This window comes from Triticum aestivum, chromosome 7D (genome assembly GCF_018294505.1).
Source record: "Triticum aestivum cultivar Chinese Spring chromosome 7D, IWGSC CS RefSeq v2.1, whole genome shotgun sequence".
NCBI lineage: Eukaryota > Viridiplantae > Streptophyta > Magnoliopsida > Poales > Poaceae > Triticum > Triticum aestivum.
The window spans coordinates 79,087,900-79,110,535 of record NC_057814.1 but is presented as its reverse complement, the minus strand read 5'-3'; the positions used below and the strand labels follow the sequence as shown (position 1 = coordinate 79,110,535).

The 22,636-nt window shown below is 45.4% G+C and overlaps 1 protein-coding gene across 1 annotated transcript; it reads right to left on the bottom strand.

The window, feature by feature from the left end:
* Window positions 1-655: 655 nt before the first annotated feature.
* LOC123167699 (proline iminopeptidase) lies at window positions 656-4,175 on the bottom strand. The gene is made up of 10 exons (XM_044585554.1): window positions 3,733-4,175; window positions 3,041-3,177; window positions 2,778-2,951; window positions 2,434-2,670; window positions 2,254-2,354; window positions 2,094-2,166; window positions 1,936-2,004; window positions 1,744-1,851; window positions 1,037-1,162; window positions 656-944 (listed from the first exon to the last, which is right to left on the bottom strand). Exons 1-10 carry the CDS (start codon window positions 4,043-4,045, stop codon window positions 750-752), a joined length of 1,533 nt encoding a protein of 510 aa, XP_044441489.1. The 5' UTR covers window positions 4,046-4,175; the 3' UTR covers window positions 656-749.
* Between the last annotated feature and the right edge of the window lie 18,461 nt (window positions 4,176-22,636).

Sequence of the window (22,636 nt, the reverse complement as noted above, 5' to 3'; positions counted from 1 at the left end):
GGTCATCACGCGAAGCCCAGTACCAAGCTTGGAGACGGCGGGTTAGATGATGGGCTTAAGACCCGGAGGAGGCTTAAGGCCCATAGTCATAAACCGCCGTATGGCAAGACTTGTAGTGTAAGGCAAGAATAGTTGAGAGTCCGAGCCGGACACTCTTATGAGCCGGCCGGGACTCTGAGAGCCGCTGGGTGTCAACCTCTCTATATAAAGGGACGACCCGGCGGCAGTTTAGGGAGGAGTAAGATCTCGTCGAGAGCCAGGCATAGCAATTAAGCTCCCTGGTCATCGAAACCCTAATCAATACCACCTCAACTGGACGTAGGCTTTTACCTTCACCGTAAGGGGCCGAACCAGTATAACCCTCGTGTTCCTTGTCCCGTTTAACCCCTTTAAGCTACCTAGCTGCGATGGCTCCACGACTAAGTCCTTGCGCGAGGACATCTGCCGTGACAATTCCACAACACCATCTGAATTCAGATACCCTTTCTTGGGCTTTTAAAAAAAATCTTCCTCTTTGTCTGAAGTTCTTTATTCGGGTTGAGTGGAGCATTAATTCAGAAGGATCCCAACGAGATGTGCATAACATAGCGCAATTCTAAGCGTGCAAGCATGACTGGAGCGCCAAAATTTGTGCCCCAGGATGTATGTGCAGACATTCAGAAACATTTAACCAGGGGTATATTGTAATTCATTTCTCAACTAGGAGAAAATGAAGGCTTTATTGTCATAGTTATGGATTGGCTAAAAGGCTAAAACAGAGGCCTCTTGCCCTTCAAGAGACCCATGAGATGCTCGAAGACGTGGGGGCCACCGTCGCGAAGGCCAGAGTGCGGGTACTCGTTGGTCACCCACAGCCGGATCCCGGCGATCTGGGACGCCGTCTCCTTGGCAATGTTGAAGTTGACGTACATGTCCTCGTAGTACACCGCGGCGGCCACTGGGACCTGCATGCAATCGGCATGCCAGACATGCGTCAGATGAAACGAGCATGCATGCCATGGAGGAGGCTATAATCTTGTTGGGAAGAAGATCGAACCTTGTTGTTGTTCAACACGCTGATATCATACAACGGAGGCCAGTCCTCCTTCTCAGCTAGCAAGTGCGCAGCTTCCTTTAGGGGTCGTAGAGCATTGATCTCATCGAAAAAACAGGGAAAAACCATCTGCGTTAAGGAAACAAACACATGTTAGGAATTCATGACAAATCATAAGCAAGGAATATCTCAGTACGCAATAGGCTGCTGCTAAGTAGTGTCCCCTTTATCATTGCATAAGTTCGCCCTGACATGCCCCAAGGTTACCCAGGTACTGAAAACGGTAGTGTCGGACTCCCTTTAATAGCTAAATAAACTAGAAGAGTCCTTTGCCCTGAATACCATCCCTCGTAAAAGGAGCATTGTCAACCTAAGTTCACGCTGGTAAGATCTTAGTTTACGGAGGGAGTAAAATGCAACTTTGAAATTTCCAATGGCCACACTTTGGTAACTACAGACTATTCATAGACTGAAAAGAGCCTGCAATGTTAGCTTTTCACTTCATGGGTTACTAATTTAGTAAGGAACCATTTTCTATAAACAAAGGCAAAAGCTTTGCCTCATCTCATTAATTAAAGAGTTATAAATTACTACAAACTTGCCAGACAGACCAAAATGCTACAAAGTATACTCTCAGCGTATGACAGAGCTCAAATTTAGCAGGAACATGACTATAGCAAATGACGCTTCCCATAAAGATCTGGGCATACCTCTCCTGTAAGATACACAGGACGGCCTTCTTCTGTAGCCTTAACAGGGTCAAACAAACTTCCATTTTCATTGAAAATCTTATCGGCTGACCATTTCGATGAAGATCCCTGGATCCATGAATTACACTAGACTTAAGAAAAGGAGTTGCAGTACCAGCTAAACAGATAAAAAAAAAAGGTATCAAAAGTTACCTCACAGTAGATAGACTCATGTAAGAGAGCATAAAGAGGATTTTGATCAAAACCTACCCACATGTCAAACTGCAGGAAAATATAATGTTAGGTTACCCATTAGAGACATAGAACATGGTAATTTTAAAGATCAACATTATATTGGTGATGCTTAGTACCTCTTTCAAGAAGTAATAGCTTATATTCTTTTTTGCACCAGGAACAAGTACAGGATCCCACACTCTCTCGAGTCTGTCCCAGACAATAGCAAGGAGTGGCACAGATCAGTAAGTTACATTATTTTATCAAGTAATGAAGAAAATGCAAAGTATTTCTTACAGATAATGCAGTCTTTCAAATCCTCCACTGAAACCTAAACCCCATAGTCCAAGGCACTGCAGCATCTTAGGGGTTAACCTGCCACCTGATGGAAGAAGAACCTGATAAAAAATGTTGCATAAGATACAAGTTTCAAATTCACATGTGAGAGAAAGCGCAAAAATATTAAGAATGACTTACTCCTCCACCTTCAGATTCACTTAAGTATCTTACAACTTCATGAACGACCTGTATATCTTGAGGAAACCTCTTATAGTACTTCTCATTTTGCTGCTGAACCTGCTTAAAGCAGGCTCTGTACACAGTTTCTGCAGTGCAGGGCTTTCCTAGTGGTGGAAGCCCTCCAGTTAAAAGGACAGCTTTCAGGCCCTCTGGAGCAAAACTCAAATATGTAACGGCACAAAATCCACCATAACTCTGTAATCAAGGAAATAGTAGATGGCATAAATAACAGTGCTACATTAACAAAAAAAAGGGGCAAGACAGATATGTGCATCAAGGTCACATGACGTTACATACTATACCTGTCCCAGAATTGTCCAAGGCTTGGCATCTGGTACAAGATGCCGACGAATAAACTCTGCGTCCTTAACTATGTTGTCTGCCCTGAAATGCTTCAAATACTCCACCTGCTCTGCTGCAGATGTTATTTGAGAAAGAGATGATGTTGTCAACGGTGTTGACAATCCTGTTCCTCGCTGAAAAGTAAAAGGGTGTCAGCAAAGTAAGAGCAGATTGGTGCAAAAACGAAGAGCGCAGAGCTTCTGCCGAAGAAGTTGGAATGTACCTGATCTAGCAATAACACACGGTATTCTTCGCATGCCTTCTTCACCCAACCACTCGCTTCCGTGGGGCGGGGACTTTCATATCCAGGCCCCCCTTGTAGGTACACCAGGTAAGGCAAAGGGGCCTCTTCTTTTCCAGCTGTAATGATACACTTAAACCGTCATTGTGGATGCAGGGCATAAAAGAACAGTACGGTAGTAAGTTAATCACGCTCCCTCAACATGAAATTAGCATGAAGTGTTCCAACTTCCAAGCATATGATGTTGGATACATTGCATTAACTTAATTTTAGGTCTTCCACGCATGGGCATTGTATCCATACACTCGGCCCAGCGTCTCTGCAGCTACACCCGCGGCACCTTACCGAGGATTCAGTGAACCAAGCTGGAATTGTGTGTTTTAGCATGGTCGTGCCAGTGGACAGCGCAAAAGGTTCGTCAATGTTTGCATGACTCATTCCCAAATCTACCAAACAATGTTTTACTTCCTACTAGTACAGTATTTCCTAAGCATATACTAGTGATTCCTGGTTGCCTCAGAACAGAGGATTAAAAAAAAAGGATAAAACGAGCACGCGAAATTCTACTTAACCAACCCACCGATCCCGCAGCGGATGTGCAGGGCCATCTTATCCCCTAACTCCGTGACCGAGAGGCGTGGCAGGGGAGATGCGAGGGAGGAAGCGGGGAGTACCTGCGACGACCTCGCGGCCGAAGACGGTGATGCGTGGCGCGGAGGGGGAGCCGGGGGAGGAGTGGTCGAGCGGGACGGCGAAGCGGTGGCCGCGGAGGCTGAGGTCCGGCACCGCATACCACGGCCCGGCCTGGTGCGGCGCGGGCGCGGGCGCGGCGTCGGCAGCCGGCGAGGACGACATGGCCCTGCTCGTCGGGATCCGGTGGCGCGGGAAGCGGAGGCGGACGGCGAGCAAGGCCGGTTGGTGGTGGTGGTGGTGGAGTGCGAGCGCGGCGGCGGTCGTGCAGCGGAGGAACGATGTGACGACGGCCATGCCGCAGCCGTCGATCCGTTATTTAACGGCGGTGATTTGTTTGCTTTTTTCCCCCGATAACGGACCAATCATCCCCAAACGTGGACTCCGGTGGTTGGGTTGGCTTCGAGTGGGATGCTAGAGTGCACTATCCACTTTTTTCCGGAAAAGATAACGGGAATGATAAATTTCGACGAAATTTAAGCATGGCAACCGAACATTGGTTGATGGCAACTTCAATTGATATGAGGTGGCAGGTTTAGGCATTTTTCTGGACAAAAAACGAATTGGGCCAAAATTGCCATGCTTTAACAACTAAAATTGCCACCTCATGTCAACTAAAGTTGCCATAAAAAAACCGTTTGGGATGCTATTACTAACGGGTCTTTTTAGGACACATCTAGATGTGACATAGTTATCTCACATCTAAGCTGACGTCCACTCTATTTATGGTCTATTTTTTTGTTCTAATTTTTTTTTGTTTCTTGTTGCTGCATTATATTTGTGGTAGTTTAGATGTGACATCCTTAAAAAACATCTAGATGTGAATTAGACAAACTGATTACTAAAAGCCGAACGTTCGGAAATTATCGGGATCCAAAAATAAACGTGAATTTGCTAGCTAGCATTGAGAGCATCCCAAATTTTAGCTACACAAATCAAGTTTTAAGTGAGAAGAGAGAAGATTTAGGTAGCCAAAATTGTTTCTGCTTTTACACCTAAAGCTGGATGCCCATAAATGAAAGGATATGTTAATTTTGGCTCATATTCATGGCGTTACAATTCAATATAAAAGGCTTTTTATCATTTATGCTACTGGTTACATCTCACTACTTAGTTCCGTCATTAAGAATTTTAATTTCTCAAAATTGTCATTGCTTCGTTAGGCGCATGCTAAAAAAGGCCACCGGACGCCACTACTGTCATCCCAAATCTTGTTTGACATGTTATAATGACAAAAATACCTACAGACCAACATGTCAGCTCTCCCTCTATCTCATTACAATAAAGTGTGGGTTCCACTTGATCCTAACAGCGTTCTTATTTTCCTCTAGAATTATTTGCTTACTTACTCCTGACAACTGGGGTCCACACTTATCATTGTGAGAGAGAGAGAGAGAGAGAGAACTGACATGTGGTATAGGGATATTTTTGTCATATAACATGGTCAATGAGTTTGACCTGACAATAGCAATGTCTAATGACATTTTTGAGCAAACATCTAATGAAACGATGGCATTTTTGAGATATCTAATGACATTTTTGAGCAAGCATATCATGGAACAATGGCATTTTTGAGCAGTTGTAGTTTTTAATGGTAAAACTGAGTAGTGGGACACAACTAATGGCTCAAATGATAAAAACCCTATAAAAAATTATCCATTTCGGCTATTGTATCACTACACATCACAACTACTTACCCAGTAAAAAAATGAAGAAAAGAAATTTCGTTGCAGCATTTCGCTGAGCATGTGCGGTGGCACAGGCTCACTCCCAGTCAATGGAGTTAAAGGACGACGGGTGGGAGGTTGGACGATGAGGGATGGCAAAAGTCAGGAGGCCTGAGGCCAAGGGAAGTTGTGGTGACGACCAATTCCGTCGACGGGACCTCCCCCGTGCCCCGAGAGCTCGTCCTGGGGCGTGGATGGTGCGCCGGTCGTTGTCAGCCTCGTGCGCATCACCCGGACTCCTATTCGAGCTCTGTGGGTGGCGACAACCATCTTGGGGCACCGTGGCGGTGGTGGTGACTGGGGAGCGGATAGAGTCCATGAGACGAGGTGGTGGTGACAGGACCATGTACCGAGGGTACACCAACAGAATGGAGCTCTCACACTACACAATCTCCTACCGGCCTGACATGGGCCAATCATACACAAATCCATTGTTCATTCTCGTATTTTCTGATTCCTTCTGACCTACAAGACAATTTGCTCTAAATCCGACCAGCACATGCACAAACAAGATAACGGAGTGGGTGAGAGGGGGATATGTCTCGCCCATAGCAAGAGGAGCATCTGCCTCGCATAAAAATGTTCATGCAGTGCAAAAGAAAGAACTGCACAACTTTTCAAAATCATTGATAGAACACTGAAAAATGTGTACTGTGAAATATAGAAAAAGTTCACGTGTTTCAAAAAAATTGTCCATGATTTTTTAAATGTTTACACGATGTAAAAATTGTCCACATAAATTTAAAAAATGTTTCATACCATTAAAAAATGTTTACAAACTGGTTGTCAAATTTTTAAAAATGTTTAATACAACATACAAAAATTTTGCGTATTTATTTGGCATTTTTTATATCATTAAAAAAATGTTTGTGACATTTAAAAAAACTTACATGTTTCGAAAATATTTTTTATTTTAAAAATATTTCTACAATGTAAATATGTTCACGTAGTTTCTAAAAAAGGATTATTACCATTAAAAATTGTGGATGCGCATATTTCAATCTTGTTTGAGTTTTTTTAATATATAACTAAAGAAACATAATGGATTTGAGAAATGTTCAATGTGTATAAAAAACTATTACGCGTGTATACACAAAATGTTCAACATTTATTACAAAATTGACATGCAGTTTAAAAAAAAGAACAAAGAAACACAAAAGAAAAGCAAAAAAACCGCATGGAAGGTTCTGAATTCGGTCCAAACATGTCTACAGAACCTTCACAAAACCACTTAGATAGTCGGTCCCAGTAACGCGAGAGTGCCACTGTGGCAAAAGTGACGCGAGAGCTGCCAATGCTCGCTTATAGCGGGACCATAGCTTCTCTCACCTGAAGGCTGAAGGAAATATTTATCTCGCATAGAACTGGGCCGACCCGTTTATCTTTGTTTTTATCACTGCCACATGACACTCATGAGCGACCATTTCGCCGGTTCGAATCTGGGTTTTTTTAATCTTTCTTTCCTTTTGTTTCTTCTCCGGTTTTCTTCAGTGTTTTTCTTTTCCTTGGTTTTTTCACTGGTTTTCTTTATTTTATTTCGGTTTTCTTTGGTTTTCATTGGTTTTCTTCATGTCTTTCTCGATTTTCACTGAGTTTGATTTTTCTTTCATTTTTATTCATTTCTTTGGTTTTCACTGATTTTTTGTTTTCTATCTTTCTTCATTATTATTTTGGTTACATGATTTTTGCTTTGTTTATTTCTCTGTTCTCTTGGTTTCATTCTTTTGCATTGGTTTCCTTTCTTGTTCATTCTTTTGTGTTCATTTTCTTTGTTTTCCTTTTTTGTTTTCATTGGCTTTATTCATATTTTTTTTGTTGATTTTCATCGATTTTCCTTTTTGTTCAACATGTGTTACCTTTATTTCAAGTCAGATTCAACATTTTTCTTATATATCTGAAATACTTTTTGTATGCACGTTTAACAATTTTCAAATACATAATTAACATTCTTCTAAACTTTTTTTCGGATGTCAACTTTTTTTTCATACACTTTTGACAATAACCCTAGCCTCACCTTTGGGGCGCCCCTTTCGAAAAAAATATTCATACACGATTTTTTTATTTGAAAACCTCTTTGGGGATTCTAAAAAGATCGTGCATTTGAAAAAAATATTCTATCTTTTCAAAAAAGGTGGAAAATATTAAAACATTTACGAATTTTAAAATATTAACATTTTTTAAATGAACCAAAAAAATAAAAGAATAAATAAATAAATAACCATGGAGAAATCCGAATTAAAAACAGCAAAAACACATAGATTAAAGAAAAGGGAAAAGCAACTGGAAGTTTCCGGAAGCTTCCCAAAACTGGTTGGGAGCTTCCGGAAATTTAGTGCCCCTAAATGGGCCGGCCGTTTAGGAATAGCGCTGGGAGAGGGGAGTGCGCCTCATATGCGCAAGCCTATGTTCGGCAACCTAAGTGCCAAATAGGGTTTTCCAAGATAACGAGTGCCCTGTTGCTCGGGGGCCAAAGATCCGCTCTCCCCTAACTACATGCACAGGCATGAAAATACGGGGATGTGAGCAAACACAATTGAGAGAGGTGCAATCACGATGTGTCACGCCTAATATGCGATACTATCCTAAAGAGACTCGAAGGTCCCACCAAGGATAGAACCGCATATTGACACGCTTTTGCAAGGTGGATATCATTACATCAACATTACATAATAGATGGGGATACATACAAGGCATACACATGCCGCAAGAATACATCAATACATCATACATAAGATCAACATCCGACTACGAATGAAACACAAACAGAAGCTCAAACGACATCCACCCTGCTAGCCCAGGCTACCGACCTGGAACCTATCCCCGGATCGAAGAAGAAGCAGAAGAAGAAATCCAAAACAAATAACATCGCTCTCGCGTCATGATCATCGCAAAACCTGTACCTGCAACTGGTGTTGTAGTAATCTGTGAGCCACGAGGACTCAGCAATCCCATTACCATGGGTATCAAGACTAGCAAAGCTTAAAGGGTAAGGAAGGGGTAAAGTGGTGAGGTTGCAGCAGCGACTAAGCAAGATATGGTGGCTAACTTACGCAAATAAGAGCGAGAAGAGAAGCAATGGAACGGTCGCCAACTAGTAATGATCAAGAAGTGATCCTGAACTCCTACTTACGTCAAACATAACCCAGAAACCGTGTTCACTTCCCGGACTCCGCTGGGAAGAGACCATCACGGCTACACACGCGGTTGATGCGTTTCAGTTAAGTCAAGTGTCAAGTTCTCTACAACCGGATATTAACAAATTCTCATCTGCCACATAACCGCGGGCACGGCTCTCGAAAGTTTATACCCTGCAGGGGTGTCCCAACTTAGCCCATTATAAGCTTTCACGGTCAACGAAGGATATTCCTTCTCCCGGGAAGACCCGATCAGTCTCGGAATCCCGGTTACAAGACATTTCGACAATAGTAAAACAAGACCAGCAAAGCCGCCCGATGTGCCGACAATCCCGATAGGAGCTGCACATATCTCGTTCTCAGGGCAACACCGGATGAGACATCCTACGAGTAAAACCTGTTGGAAATATGCCCTAGAGGCAATAATAAAATGGTTATTATTATATTTCCTTGTTCATGATAATTGTCTATTGTCCATGCTATAATTGTATTATCCGGAAATCGTAATACATGTGTGAATACATAGACCACAACATGTCCCTAGTGAGCCTCTAGTTGACTAGCTCGTTGATCAACAGATAGTCATGGTTTCCTGACTATGGACATTGGATGTCATTGATAATGGGATCACATCATTAGGAGAATGATATGATGGACAAGACCCAATCCTAAGCATAGCACAAGATCGTGTAGTTCGTTTGCTAGAGCTTTTCCAAATGTCAAGTATCATTTCCTTAGACCATGAGATTGTGCAACTCCCGGATACCATAGGAGTGCTTTGGGTGTGCCAAACGTCACAACGTAACTGGGTGGCTATAAAGGTGCACTACGGGTATCTCCGAAAGTGTCTGTTGGGTTGGCACGAATCAAGACTGGGATTTGTCACTCCGTATGACGGAGAGGTATCTCTGGGCCCACTCGGTAATGCATCATCATAATGAGCTCAATGTGACCAAGTGTTTGGTCACGGGATAATGCATTACGGTACGATTAAAGTGACTTGCCGGTAACGAGATTGAACAAGGTATTGGGATACCGACGATCGAATCTCGGGCAAGTAACGTACCGATTGACAAAGGGAATTGTATACGGGATTGATTGAATCCTCGACATCGTGGTTCATCCGATGAGATCATCGTGGAACATGTGGGAGCCAACATGGGTATCCAGATCCCGATGTTGGTTATTGACCGGAGAGTCGTCTCGGTCATGTCTGCATGTCTCCCGAACCCGTAGGGTCTACACACTTAAGGTTCAGTGACGCTAGAGTTGTAGAGATATTAGTATGCGGTTAACCGAAAGTTGTTCGGAGTCCCGGATGAGATCCCGGACGTCAGGAGGAGTTCCGGAATGGTCCGGAGGTAAAGATTTATATATGGGAAGTCCTATTTTGGCCACCGGAAAATGTTCGGGATTTTTCGGTATTGTACCGGGAAGGTTCTAGAAGGTTCCGGAGTGGGGCCCACCTGCATGGGGGGACCCACATGAACGTGGGTAGTGGGGGCAAGGCCCCACACCCCTGGTTAAGGCGCACCAAGATCCCCCTTAGAAGGAATAAGATCATATCCCGAAGGGATAAGATCAAGATCCCTAAAAAAGGGGGATAACAATCGGTGGGGAAGGGAAATGATGGGATTTCTTTGCCCCACCTTTGCCAACGCCCCAATGGACTTGGAGGGCAAGAAACCAGCCCCCTCCACCCCTATATATAGTGAGGAGGCGCATGGGAGCCGTACCCCTGCCCTTGGCGCCTCCCTCTCCCTCCCATGACACCTCTCCCTCTCGCTGAGCTTGGCGAAGCCCTGCCGAGATCCCCGCTGCTTCCACCACCACGCCGTCGTGCTGATGGATCTCCATCAACCTCTCCCTCCCCCTTGCTGGATCAAGAAGGAGGAGACGTCTTCCCCAACCGTACGTGTGTTGAACGCGGAGGTGCCGTCCGTTCGGCGCTCGGTCATCGGTGATTTGGATCACGACGAGTACGACTCCATCAACCCCGTTCACTTGAACGCTTCCGCTCGCGATCTACAAGGGTATGTAGATGCACTCTTTTCCCTCTCGTTGCTAGAAGACTCCATAGATTGTTCTTGGTGATGCGTAGAATTTTTTAATTTCTGCAACGATCCCCAACAGTGGCATCATGAGCTAGGTCTATGCGTAGTTTCTATGCACGAGTAGAACACAAACTTGTTGTGGGCGTAGATGTTGTCAACTTTCTTGCCACTACTAGTCTTATCTTGTTTCGGCGGCATCGTGAGATGAAGCGGCCCGGACCGACCTTACACGTACGCTTACGTGAGACAGGTTCCACCGACTGACATGCACTAGTTGCATAAGGTGGCTAGCGGGTGTCTGTCTCTCCCACTTTAGTCGAATCGGATTCGATGAAAAGGGTCCTTATGAAGGGTAAATAGAAGTTGGCATATCACGTTGTGGTTTTACGTAGGTAAGAAACATTCTTGCTAGAAACCTATAGAAGCCACGTAAAACATGCAACAACAATTAGAGGACGTCTAACTTGTTTTTGCAGCATATGCCTTGTGATGTGATATGGCCAAAAGGATGTGATGAATGAAATATATGTGATGTATGAGATTGATCATGTTCTTGTAATAGGAATCACGACTTGCATGTCGATGAGTATGACAACCGGCAGGAGCCATAGGAGTTGTCTTTATTTTTTGTATGACCTACGTGTCATTGAATAACGCCATGTAAATTACTTTACTTTATTGCTAAACACGTTAGCCATAGAAGTAGAAGTAATCGTTGGCGTGACAACTTCATGAAGACACGGTGATGGAGATCATGATGATGGAGATCATGGTGTCATGCCGGTGACGAGGATGATCATGGCGCCCCGAAGATGGAGATCAAAGGAGCAAAATGATATTGGCCATATCATGTCACTATTTGATTGCATGTGATGTTTGTCATGTTTTACATCTTATTTGCTTAGAACGACGGTAGCTTAAATAAGATGATCCCTCGCAATAATTTCAATAAAGTGTTCCCCCTAACTGTGCACCGTTGCGAAGGTTCGTTGTTTCGAAGCACCACGTGATGATCGGGTGTGATAGATTCTAACGTTCGAATACAACGGGTGTAAGCCAGATTTACACACGCAATACACTTAGGTTGACTTGACGAGCCTAGCATGTATAGACATGGCCTCGGAACACGGAAGACCGAAAGGTCGAGCATGAGTCGTATAGAAGATACGATCAACATGAAGATGTTCACCGATGTTGACTAGTCCGTCTCACGTGATGATCGGACACGACCTAGTTGACTCGGATCATGTTTCACTTAGATGACTAGAGGGATGTCTATCTGAGTGGGAGTTCATTGAATAATTTGATTAGATGAACTTAATTATCATGAACTTAGTCTAAAATCTTTACAATATGTCTTGTAGATCAAATGGCCCACGCTAATGTTGCCCTCAACTTCAACGCGTTCCTAGAGAAAACCAAGCTGAAAGATGATGGCTGCAACTATACGGACTGGGTCCGGAACCTGAGGATCATCCTCATAGCTGCCAAGAAAGATTATGTCCTAGAAGCACCGCTAGGTGACGCACCCATCCCAGAGAACCAAGATGTTATGAACGCTTGGCAGCAGCGTGCTGATGATTACTCCCTCGTTTAGTGCGGCATGCTTTACAGCTTAGAACCGGGGCTCCAAAAGTGTTTTGAGCAACACGGAGCATATGAGATGTTCGAAGAGCTGAAAATGGTTTTCCAAGCTCATGCCCGGGTCGAGAGATATGAAGTCTCCGACAAGTTCTTCAGTTGTAAGATGGAGGAAAATAGTTCTGTCAGTGAACACATACTCAAAATGTCTGGGTTACACAACCGCTTGACTCAGCTGGGAGTTAATCTCCCGGATGACGCGGTCATTGACAGAATCCTTCAGTCGCTTCCACCGAGCTACAAGAGCTTTGTCATGAACTTCAATATGCAGGGGATGGAAAAGACCATTCCTGAGGTATATTCAATGCTGAAATCAGCGGAGGTGGAGATCAAAAAGGAACATCAAGTGTTGATGGTGAATAAAACCACTAAGTTCAAGAAAGGCAAGGGTAAGAAGAACTTCAAGAAGGACGGCAAGGGAGTTGCCGCGCCCGGTAAGCCAGTTGCCGGGAAGAAGCCAAAGAATGGACCCAAGCCTGAGACTGAGTGCTTTTATTGCAAGGGAAGTGGTCACTGGAAGCGGAACTGCCCCAAGTACTTAGCGGACAAGAAGGCCGGCAACACCAAAGGTATATGTGATATACATGTTATTGATGTGTACCTTACCAGCACTCGTAGTAGCTCCTGGGTATTTGATACCGGTGCGGTTGCTCATATTTGTAACTCAAAGCAGGAGCTGCGGAATAAACGGAGACTGGCAAAGGACGAGGTGACGATGCACGTCGGGAATGGTTCCTAGGTCGATGTGATCGCCGTCGGCACGCTACCTCTACATTTACCTACGGGATTAGTTTTAAACCTCAATAATTGTTATTTAGTGCCAGCTTTGAGCATGAACATTGTATCAGGATCTCGTTTAATTCGAGATGGCTACTCATTTAAATCCGAGAATAATGGTTGTTCTATTTATATGAGAGAGATGTTTTATGGTCATGCCCCGCTGGTTAATGGTTTATTCTTAATGAATCTCGAACGTAGTGTTACACATATTCATAGTGTGAGTACCAAAAGATGTAAGGTTGATAATGATAGTCCCACATACTTGTGGCACTGCCGTCTTGGTCACATTGGTGTCAAGCGCATGAAGAAGCTCCATGCCAATGGACTTTTAGAGTCTCTTGATTACGAATCATTTGACACGTGCGAACCATGCCTCATGGGTAAGATGACCAAGACTCCGTTCTCCGGAACAATGGAGCGAGCAACCAACTTATTGGAAATCATACATACTGATGTGTGCGGTCCAATGAGTGTTGAGGCTCGCGGTGGCTATCGTTATGTTCTCACTTTCACTGATGACTTGAGTAGATATGGGTATGTCTACCTAATGAAACACAAGTCTGAGACCTTTGAAAAGTTCAAGGAATTTCAGAGTGAGGTTGAGAATCAACGTGACAGGAAAATAAAATTCTTATGATCAGATCGTGGAGGGGAATATTTGAGTCACGAATTTGGCACACACTTAAGGAAATGTGGAATAGTTTCACAACTCACGCCGCCTGGAACACCTCAGTGAAATGGTGTGTCCGAACGTCGTAATCGCACTCTATTGGATATGGTGCGATCTATGATGTCTCTTACCGATCTACCGCTCTCATTTTGGGGCTATGCTTTAGAGACTGCCGCATTCACTTTAAATAGGGCTCCGTCGAAATCCGTTGAGACGACACCGTATGAATTATGGTTTGGGAAGAAACCTAAGCTTTCGTTTCTAAAAGTTTGGGGATGTGATGCTTATGTCAAGAAACTTCAACCTGAAAAGCTCGAACCCAAGTCGGAAAAATGCGTCTTCATAGGATACCCTAAGGAAACCATTGGGTATACCTTCTACCTCAGATCCGAAGGCAAGATCTTTGTTGCCAAGAACGGGTCCTTTCTGGAGAAAGAGTTTCTCTCGAAAGAAGTAAGTGGGAGGAAAGTGGAACTTGATGAAGTACTACCTCTTGAACCGGAAAGTAGCGCAGCTCAGGAAGATGTTCCTGTGGTGCCTGCACTGACTAGAGAGGAAGCTAATGATGATGATCAAGGTACTTCGGATCAAGTTACCACTGAACTTCGTAGGTCCACGAGGACACGTTCCACACCAGAGTGGTATGGCAACCCTGTCCTGGAAATCATGTTGTTAGACAACGGTGAACCTTCAAACTATGAAGAAGCAATGGCGGGCCCAGATTCCGACAAATGGCTAGAAGCCATGAAATCCGAGATAGGATCCATGCATGAAAACGAAGTATGGACTTTGACTGACTTGCCCGATGATCGGCGAGCCATAGAAAATAAATGGATCTTTAAGAAGAAGACAGACGCGGATGGTAATGTGACCATCTATAAGGCTCGACTTGTCGCTAAGGGTTATCGACAAGTTCAAGGGGTTGACTACGATGAGACTTTCTCACCCGTAGCGAAGCTGAAGTCCGTCCGAATCATGTTAGCAATTGCCACATTCTATGATTATGAGATATGGCAAATGGTCTTCAAAACGGCATTCCTTAACGGTTTTCTTAAGGAAGAATTGTATATGATGCAGCCGGAAGGTTTTGTCGATCCTAAGAATGCTAACAAGGTATGCAAGCTCCAGCGCTCCATCTATGGGCTGGTGCAAGCATCTCGGAGTTGGAACATTCGATTTGATGAGATGATCAAAGCGTTTGGGTTTACACAGGCTTATGGAGAAGCCAGTGTTTACAAGAAAGTGAGTGGGAGCTCTGTAGCATTTCTCATATTATATGTGGATGACATACTGTTGATGGGAAATGATATAGAATTCTTAGGAAGCATAAAGGCCTACTTGAACAAGTGTTTTTCAATGAAGGACCTTGGAGAAGCTGCTTATATATTAGGCATCAAGATCTATAGAGATAGATCAAGACGCCTCATTGGTCTTTCACAAAGTACGTACCTTGACAAGATATTGAAGAAGTTCAATATGGATCAGTCCAAGAAGGGGTTCTTGCCTGTATTGCAAGGTGTGCAATTGAGCACGGCTCAATGCCCGACCACGGCAGAAGATAGAGAAAAGATGAGTGTCGTCCCCTATGCCTCGGCCATAGGGTCTATTATGTATGCCATGCTGTGTACCAGACCTGATGTAAACCTTGCCGTAAGTTTGGTAGGAAGGTACCAAAGTAATCCCGGCATGGAACACTGGACAGCGGTCAAGAATATCCTGAAGTACCTGAAGAGGACTAAGGATATGTTTCTCGTTTATGGAGGTGACGAAGAGCTCGTCGTAAAGGGTTACGTCGATGCTAGTTTCGACACAGATCTGGATGACTCTAAGTCACAAACCGGATACGTGTATATTTTGAATGGTGCGGCAGTAAGCTGGTGCAGTTGCAAGCAAAGCATTGTGGCGGGATCTACATGTGAAGCGGAATACATGGCGGCCTCAGAGGCAGCATAAGAAGCAATCTGGGTGAAGGAGTTCATTACCGACCTAGGAGTTATTCCCAATGCGTCGGGCCCGATGACTCTCTTCTGTGACAACACTGGAGCTATTGCCCTTGCCAAGGAGCCCAGGTTTCACAGGAAGACCAGGCATATCAAGCGTCGCTTCAACTCCATTCGTGAAAATGTTCAAAATGGAGACATAGATATTTGTAAAGTACATACGGACCTGAATGTAGCAGATCCGTTGACTAAACCTCTTCCTAGAGCAAAACATGATCAACACCAGAACTCTATGGGTGTTCGATTCATCACAACGTAAATAGATTATTGACTCTAGTGCAAGTGGGAGACTGTTGGAAATATGCCCTAGAGGCAATAATAAAATGGTTATTATTATATTTCCTTGTTCATGATAATTGTCTATTGTTCATGCTATAATTGTGTTATCCAGAAATCGTAATACATGTGTGAATACATAGACCACAACATGTCCCTAGTGAGCCTCTAGTTGACTAGCTCGTTGATCAACAGATAGTCATGGTTTCCTGACTATGGACATTGGATGTCATTGATAACGGGATCACATCATTAGGAGAATGATATGATGGACAAGACCCAATCCTAAGCATAGCACAAGATCGTGTAGTTCGTTTGCTAGAGCTTTTCCAAATGTCAAGTATCATTTCCTTAGACCATGAGATTGTGCAACTCCCGGATACCATAGGAGTGCTTTGGGTGTGCCAAACGTCACAACGTAACTGGGTATCTATAAAGGTGCACTACGGGTATCTCCGAAAGTGTCTGTTGGGTTGGCACGAATCGAGACTGGGATTTGTCACTCCGTATGACGGAGAGGTATCTCTGGGCCCACTCGGTAATGCATCATCATAATGAGCTCAATGTGACCAAGTGTTTGGTCACGGGATCATGCATTACGGTACGAGTAAAGTGACTTGCCGGTAACGAGATTGAACAAGGTATTGGGATACCGACGATCGAATCTCGGGCAAGTAACGTACCGATTGACAAAGGGAATTGTATACGGGATTGATTGAATCCTCGACATCGTGATTCATCCGATGAGATCATCGTGGAACATGTGGGAGCCAACATGGGTATCCAGATCCCGCTGTTGGTTATTGACCGGAGAGTCGTCTCGGTCATGTCTGCATGTCTCCCGAACTCGTAGGGTCTACACACTTAAGGTTCGATGACGCTAGAGTTGTAGAGATATTAGTATGCGGTTAAACGAAAGTTGTTCGGAGTCCCGAATGAGATCCCGGACGTCAGGAGGAGTTCCGGAATGGTCCGGAGGTAAAGATTTATATATGGGAAGTCCTATTTTGGCCACCGGAAAATGTTCGGGATTTCTCGGTATTGTACCGGGAAGGTTCTAGAAGGTTCTGGAGTGGGGCCCACCTGCATGGGGGGACCCACATGAACGTGGGTAGTGGGGGCAAGGCCCCACACCCCTGTTTAAGGCGCACCAAGATCCCCCCTTAGAAGGAATAAGATCATATCCCGAAGGGATAAGATCAAGATCCCTAAAAAAGGGGGATAACAATCGGTGGGGAAGGGAAATGATGGGATTTCTTTGCCCCACCTTTGCCAACGCCCCAATGGACTTGGAGGGCAAGAAACCAGCCCCCTCCACCCCTATATATAGTAGGGAGGCGCATGGGAGCCGTACCCCTGCCCCTGGCGCCTCCCTCTCCCTCCCGTGACACCTCTCCCTCTCGCTGAGCTTGGCGAAGCCCTGCCGAGATCCCTGCTGCTTCCACCACCACGCCGTCGTGCTGCTGGATCTCCATCAACCTCTCCCTCCCCCTTGCTGGATCAAGAAGGAGAAGACATCTTCCCCAACCGTACGTGTGTTGAACGCGGAGGTGCCGTTCGTTCGGCGCTCGGTCATCGGTGATTTGGATCACGACGAGTACGACTCCATCAATCCCGTTCACTTGAACGCTTCCGCTCGCGATCTACAAGGGTATGTAGATGCACTCTTTTCCCTCTCGTTGCTAGAAGACTCCATAGATTGTTCTTGGTGATGCGTAGAAATTTTTTAATTTCTGCAACGATCCCGAACAAAACCAGACCTCGAGTTTCCACGAGGGGGCCCCGCAGTCTACTCATACACTCCAAACAAGTATCATATAGAGCATGCTCAAAACGGAGCAACGGTGCAACACATACACTCCAAACAAGATATAGCAACAGTCCAAAACAGCAACTAGGCATCTAGCAAGCATCAAAACAATATGCTACAACACCTTAACATGAAAACAAATGACATGGGCATGATGTACAGGTAAAGCATGACAAAACATGAACATTGAGCTATCTCCAGAAATCACTAAAACATGCTCAAAAGGACATGGAAAGATTGCAAATAATAACAGATCACAGACTTAGCAGAAATTACTGGACAAGACAGAAATAACATCATGTTGCAATGTTTAGAGCTATCAAACAACATGCTACAGGAACATATCATAGCAAACAAAGGCACGATATGAATCTACTAATTGCATAGAACAAAAGTCCTTTACTGAACATGAGCTAACAAGGCACAGAAGATATGATGGCACCCAGGTAAACATAGCAAGTTTCATAAACAGATTCAGACTTGGTGAAAATAACAGGACATGGCAGAAATAACGATAAGTAGGCACGTTGGTGAGCTTGAACCACTCACCAAAGAGCAACACATGGCATGACAAGGTAACCAACAGTAAGATGGCATAAATATGAAGGTAAGCATGGCAATAGCATAGTCATAGGGTACATGGATCACTAGTAACAACTATGGCAAAATTGATTAACACGTAAACAATCTGCCAGGAACATTTTATAGCAAACGTAGAGCAAGATTAAGACATGCTAGAACACTCCATAATTGCAAACATGGACATGGATGAATAGAGCATAATATTCTTAACAAAACATCCTTAGTGAACATCTCCAGATCATGCATAGAATGACTTGTAGCAGCAGGTTTACATGGCATCACAACATAACAGACTCAGACTTGGCAGAAAGTACTGTCACAGAAATCAGCAACATCATGGAGGCTACTTTGCATGCTTGTGCTAGTCGCCACAGAGATCCTAAAAATACAAAACTAGCACCACTGTAAACATGGCATGATGTAGTTCAAAACACATGTAGAGCTCATGCTCATAGGATGCACACACAAAATGCAATGAAAAAGACAAATCATCAAGTTGTGATAACAGACAGCAGATAACATCATATAACACTCTTGCAATGATGATTAGGGCATCAATATGGACTCAAACAAGCATGGAACAATGGAACAAAATGAAGAGCATCTCGTGAGGAACATTTCGATATATTACACGCACAAAACGGAGCAGCACACATAAAGATATGGCATGATGAACATGGGTACATAATGCAGAAAAACTTAGGGACTTGGCAGAAATTTACCCTCGCGAAAAGTCAACGCGGGACGAGACGGAGCGGGACGGAGGGATCCGGGTCGCGGGACGGCGCGTTTGGATCGTGGGACGGGTGGATCTCATCCACCCCGACCCGATTCGGCGAGGAGGCGACGCCGGTGAGCTTGGACGCCGGCGACGGAGGAGATCCGGCGGCGGGGAAGGCCGGGCGGCGCGGGGACGGCGCGGGGCGCGGGAGGCGGCGAGGGTCGGCTGGCAGGGCGCCGGCGGAGGCGCGCGGCCACGGGCGGATGGCGCGGCGGCTCGGGTCGCCGGCGGGAGGAGCAGGGGCGGCGCGCCGGGCGGCGGGAGGCGCCGGCGGGGCGCGGCTTGGCGAAGGGGCGGCGGAGCGGGGCGCTCGGGGGAGGCGCGCGGGAGCCGGGCGCTCGGGCCAGCGGCGGCGGCGGACGGGCTGGGGCGGGGAAGCCGGAGCGGGGCGACATGGCGCTCCCCCGTTGGCTAGGGCGGCGGCGGCGGACGTGTCCGGCGCCGTCCGGACGTGTCCGGCGCGCGGAGGAAGACGGTTAGGGTTTCATCTGCGCGAAATTTCGGGGAGGGGCACATATTTATAGGTAGGAGGAGCTAGGAGAGTCCAAACGAGGCACGGTTTTCGCCCGCACGATCGTGATCGAACGACCGATAGCATGGAGGGGGTTTGGATGGGTTAGTGGGCTGATTTGGAAGGGTGCTGGGCTGCACAAAAGAAGGGGTTTCGGGCTACGCGGTCAACTGTTGGGGCATCAAACGACCTCCAAATGGAACGAAATTTGACGGGCTGTCTGCCGGTGCTATACCAAGGCCACTTGGCAAATCTCGGCCCATTCCGAGAACGTTTTTCTCCCGCTCACGAAACAAGGACTGAGAGGGGCGACGGGCGCGTGCGAGAGTGTCGGATCGCGAAACGGACAACGGGGAAAAGGACCAGATGCAAGTTTTGAAAAACATGATGATGCAATGCAGATGATGACATGGCAAAATGCAACACGCAAGCAGCTGACAAGGCAAGGACGGCGAATAACTGGCACACACCTTGCGCATCGGATCCGGGGCGTTAGACGATGTGTCGCGCTGCAATCCACTATGACGGGCTACATCATGGGGTTGTTCCCGTTTGCATTCGGTGCCCAAGGCCCTATGTTCAATCACTGTGAACTTGGGCAGTAGAACTTTGGTTCCCATAAGTGGAGGCCAATAAAAAATCCCATCGAATCCCTACTAGTTTTCTCAAGGCTGGGGGCAATTGCCCCCCCCCCCCCCCGCGCCCCGCACCCACATACATATAGCAACGCCACTGTAACAGTCAATAGCGGGGCGCCCACATACATGTAGCAACGCCACTGTAATAGTCAATATTGTGGGTTTGAGTTGGACGTTATTGTGTTGAGCAGGTCACAATTGCCACCAATGAAGCTCCGCCTGCAGTAAGTATCTGTGTCATACTTTGCCGACATCCCAAGCTGGTCGCGAAGCTTGAAAATCACAATCGCATAAGATCAACCGCATCAAGAAGATCTAGATAGTTTAACACTCCATAGTTGATGTGGAGTGATCCTCGGGACGAGGGTCGGTCCGTTGTTGGTCCGATCTTTCACGACACAAACCTTCATCACAATAAGAACTAGTTGCGGTTTACGAAGCTGTTCACAAACTCCGCAGAAACAACATGGGAACCCCTCGGTCTGAAGGAATGACGTGGATGAACCGCTCGGCTTGTAATCTCCTACGCGTCGCGTCGCGGGAACTCACACGTTGGTAGAGGTTTTTGACAAGAATTCTCTAAGTTCGATAATGGCCGATGGCCGAAACACACATAGTGTCTAACTCATCATAAAATAACCCGACTTTTACGTTGACGGTACTCTTTTACATTGACTGTACTCGACTATTTATAGTTTTACAGGACTTGCACCGATCTGGATTGGAAATAAATAACCGACTTATATATAGAATAAAAAGGTAACTAGGCACCGACCGAAGAAGCTACTAATAATTAAAATAAATAAATTGAAATAACCCTCTCGACTCTAATCACGTTGGCCTCTCTAGGTGGGCCCATCTTGTCGCACATAAGCAAAGCAAGTTTGTAAAAAGGGAAAGCAAGTCCCATGATCTAGCCACACTGATCACATCGATATTTTCCTTGTGAGGCAAGAAAAGAAATAGGGATTTAGGGGTTGTTTGGTTCCCAGCCACACTTTGCCACACCTCACCTTAGGCAAGTTTGACCAAATTAGGTAGGTGTTTGATTCTAGCCACATCTAAGGCAAGAATATTTTTATGAGCAGTGAACCCCACATGTTCACTAGTAGAAAAAGAGGCTTCCATACGCCCCCATTAGTCCCCAAAACAATCGAACCGCGACAAAAGGGGCCTTTAGTCGCGGTTCAGGAGGAGACCCGCGACCAACTATTTGGGCCCAGCGCGCTCGGTCGACAGCTGGCGGACGGGAGGGGCTTTAGTCGCGGTTGGCCAGGCCAACCGGGACTAAAGGCCCATCCCTATATATAGGACTCAGCTCACTTCACTTCACTCAGCTCACTTCACAATTTTCAGAAGGGGGTGGTGGGTTTGATTTTGGTTCCTCCTATGCACACAAGGTGTTCGATGAAATGCCCGAGAGCCTGAAACAAACATGATATGAAGTGTCCGAGCCACACTTGAGCTTTCTCATTTATTTTTCCTCCGCGATCGCGGTTAGCAACTTGAACCTTTCATGTGTCATTGATAAAATATGCATGTGTGTAGTTCATTGTTTAATTTGTATTATTTCTAGCTAGTTAGTTTAACAAATGCATGATGGTTAATTATATACTTTATATAATAATAATGCAGATGAATCGGCAATGGATGTACGGTCCCCGACTCTCCGGCGAGTTCACTACGGGTTTGAAAGATTTCCTCGTAGTGGCAAATGCGAACAAGCAGCAAGGTTTTATTATCTGTCCATGTGCTGTCCGTAAGAATCAGAAGGGTTACTCCTCCTCAAGAGACGTTCACATGCACCTGCTTCGGCACGGTTTCATGCCAAGCTATAATTGTTGGACCAAGCATGGAGAAAGAGGGGTTAGAATGGAAGAAGATGAAGAAGGGGATGATATCGATGACAACTATCATGATCATTTCGGTGATACTTTCATGGAGGATGATGCTGAAGGTGGGGAAGGGTTAGGTGAAGGTGAAGAAGAGGCACATGATGAGCCCGCTGATGATCTTGGTCGGACCATTGCTGATGCACGGAGACGCTGCGAAACTGACAAGGATAGGGAGAATTTGGATCGCATGTTAGAGGATCACAAAAAGTCGTTGTATCCAGGATGCGATAATAGTCTGAAAAAGCTGGGCTGCACACTGGATTTGCTAAAATGGAAGGCACAGGAAGGTGTAGGTGACTCATCATTTGAAAATTTGCTGAAAATGTTGAAGAATATGTTTCCGAAGAATAACGAGTTGCCCGCCAGTACGTACGAAGCAAAGAAGGTTG

Bases quoted from the DNA above. Each gene is read 5' to 3' on its own strand.
- LOC123167699 (XM_044585554.1), bottom strand. From the start codon at position 4,045: ATGGCCGTCGTCACATCGTTCCTCCGCTGCACGACCGCCGCCGCGCTC. The intron at 2,671-2,777 runs GTATAGTATGTA...CCTTGATTACAG, and splicing joins CTTGGACAATTCTGGGACAG to AGTTATGGTGGATTTTGTGC. The intron at 2,005-2,093 runs GTACTAAGCATC...ATTTTCCTGCAG, and splicing joins GCTATTACTTCTTGAAAGAG to TTTGACATGTGGGTAGGTTT.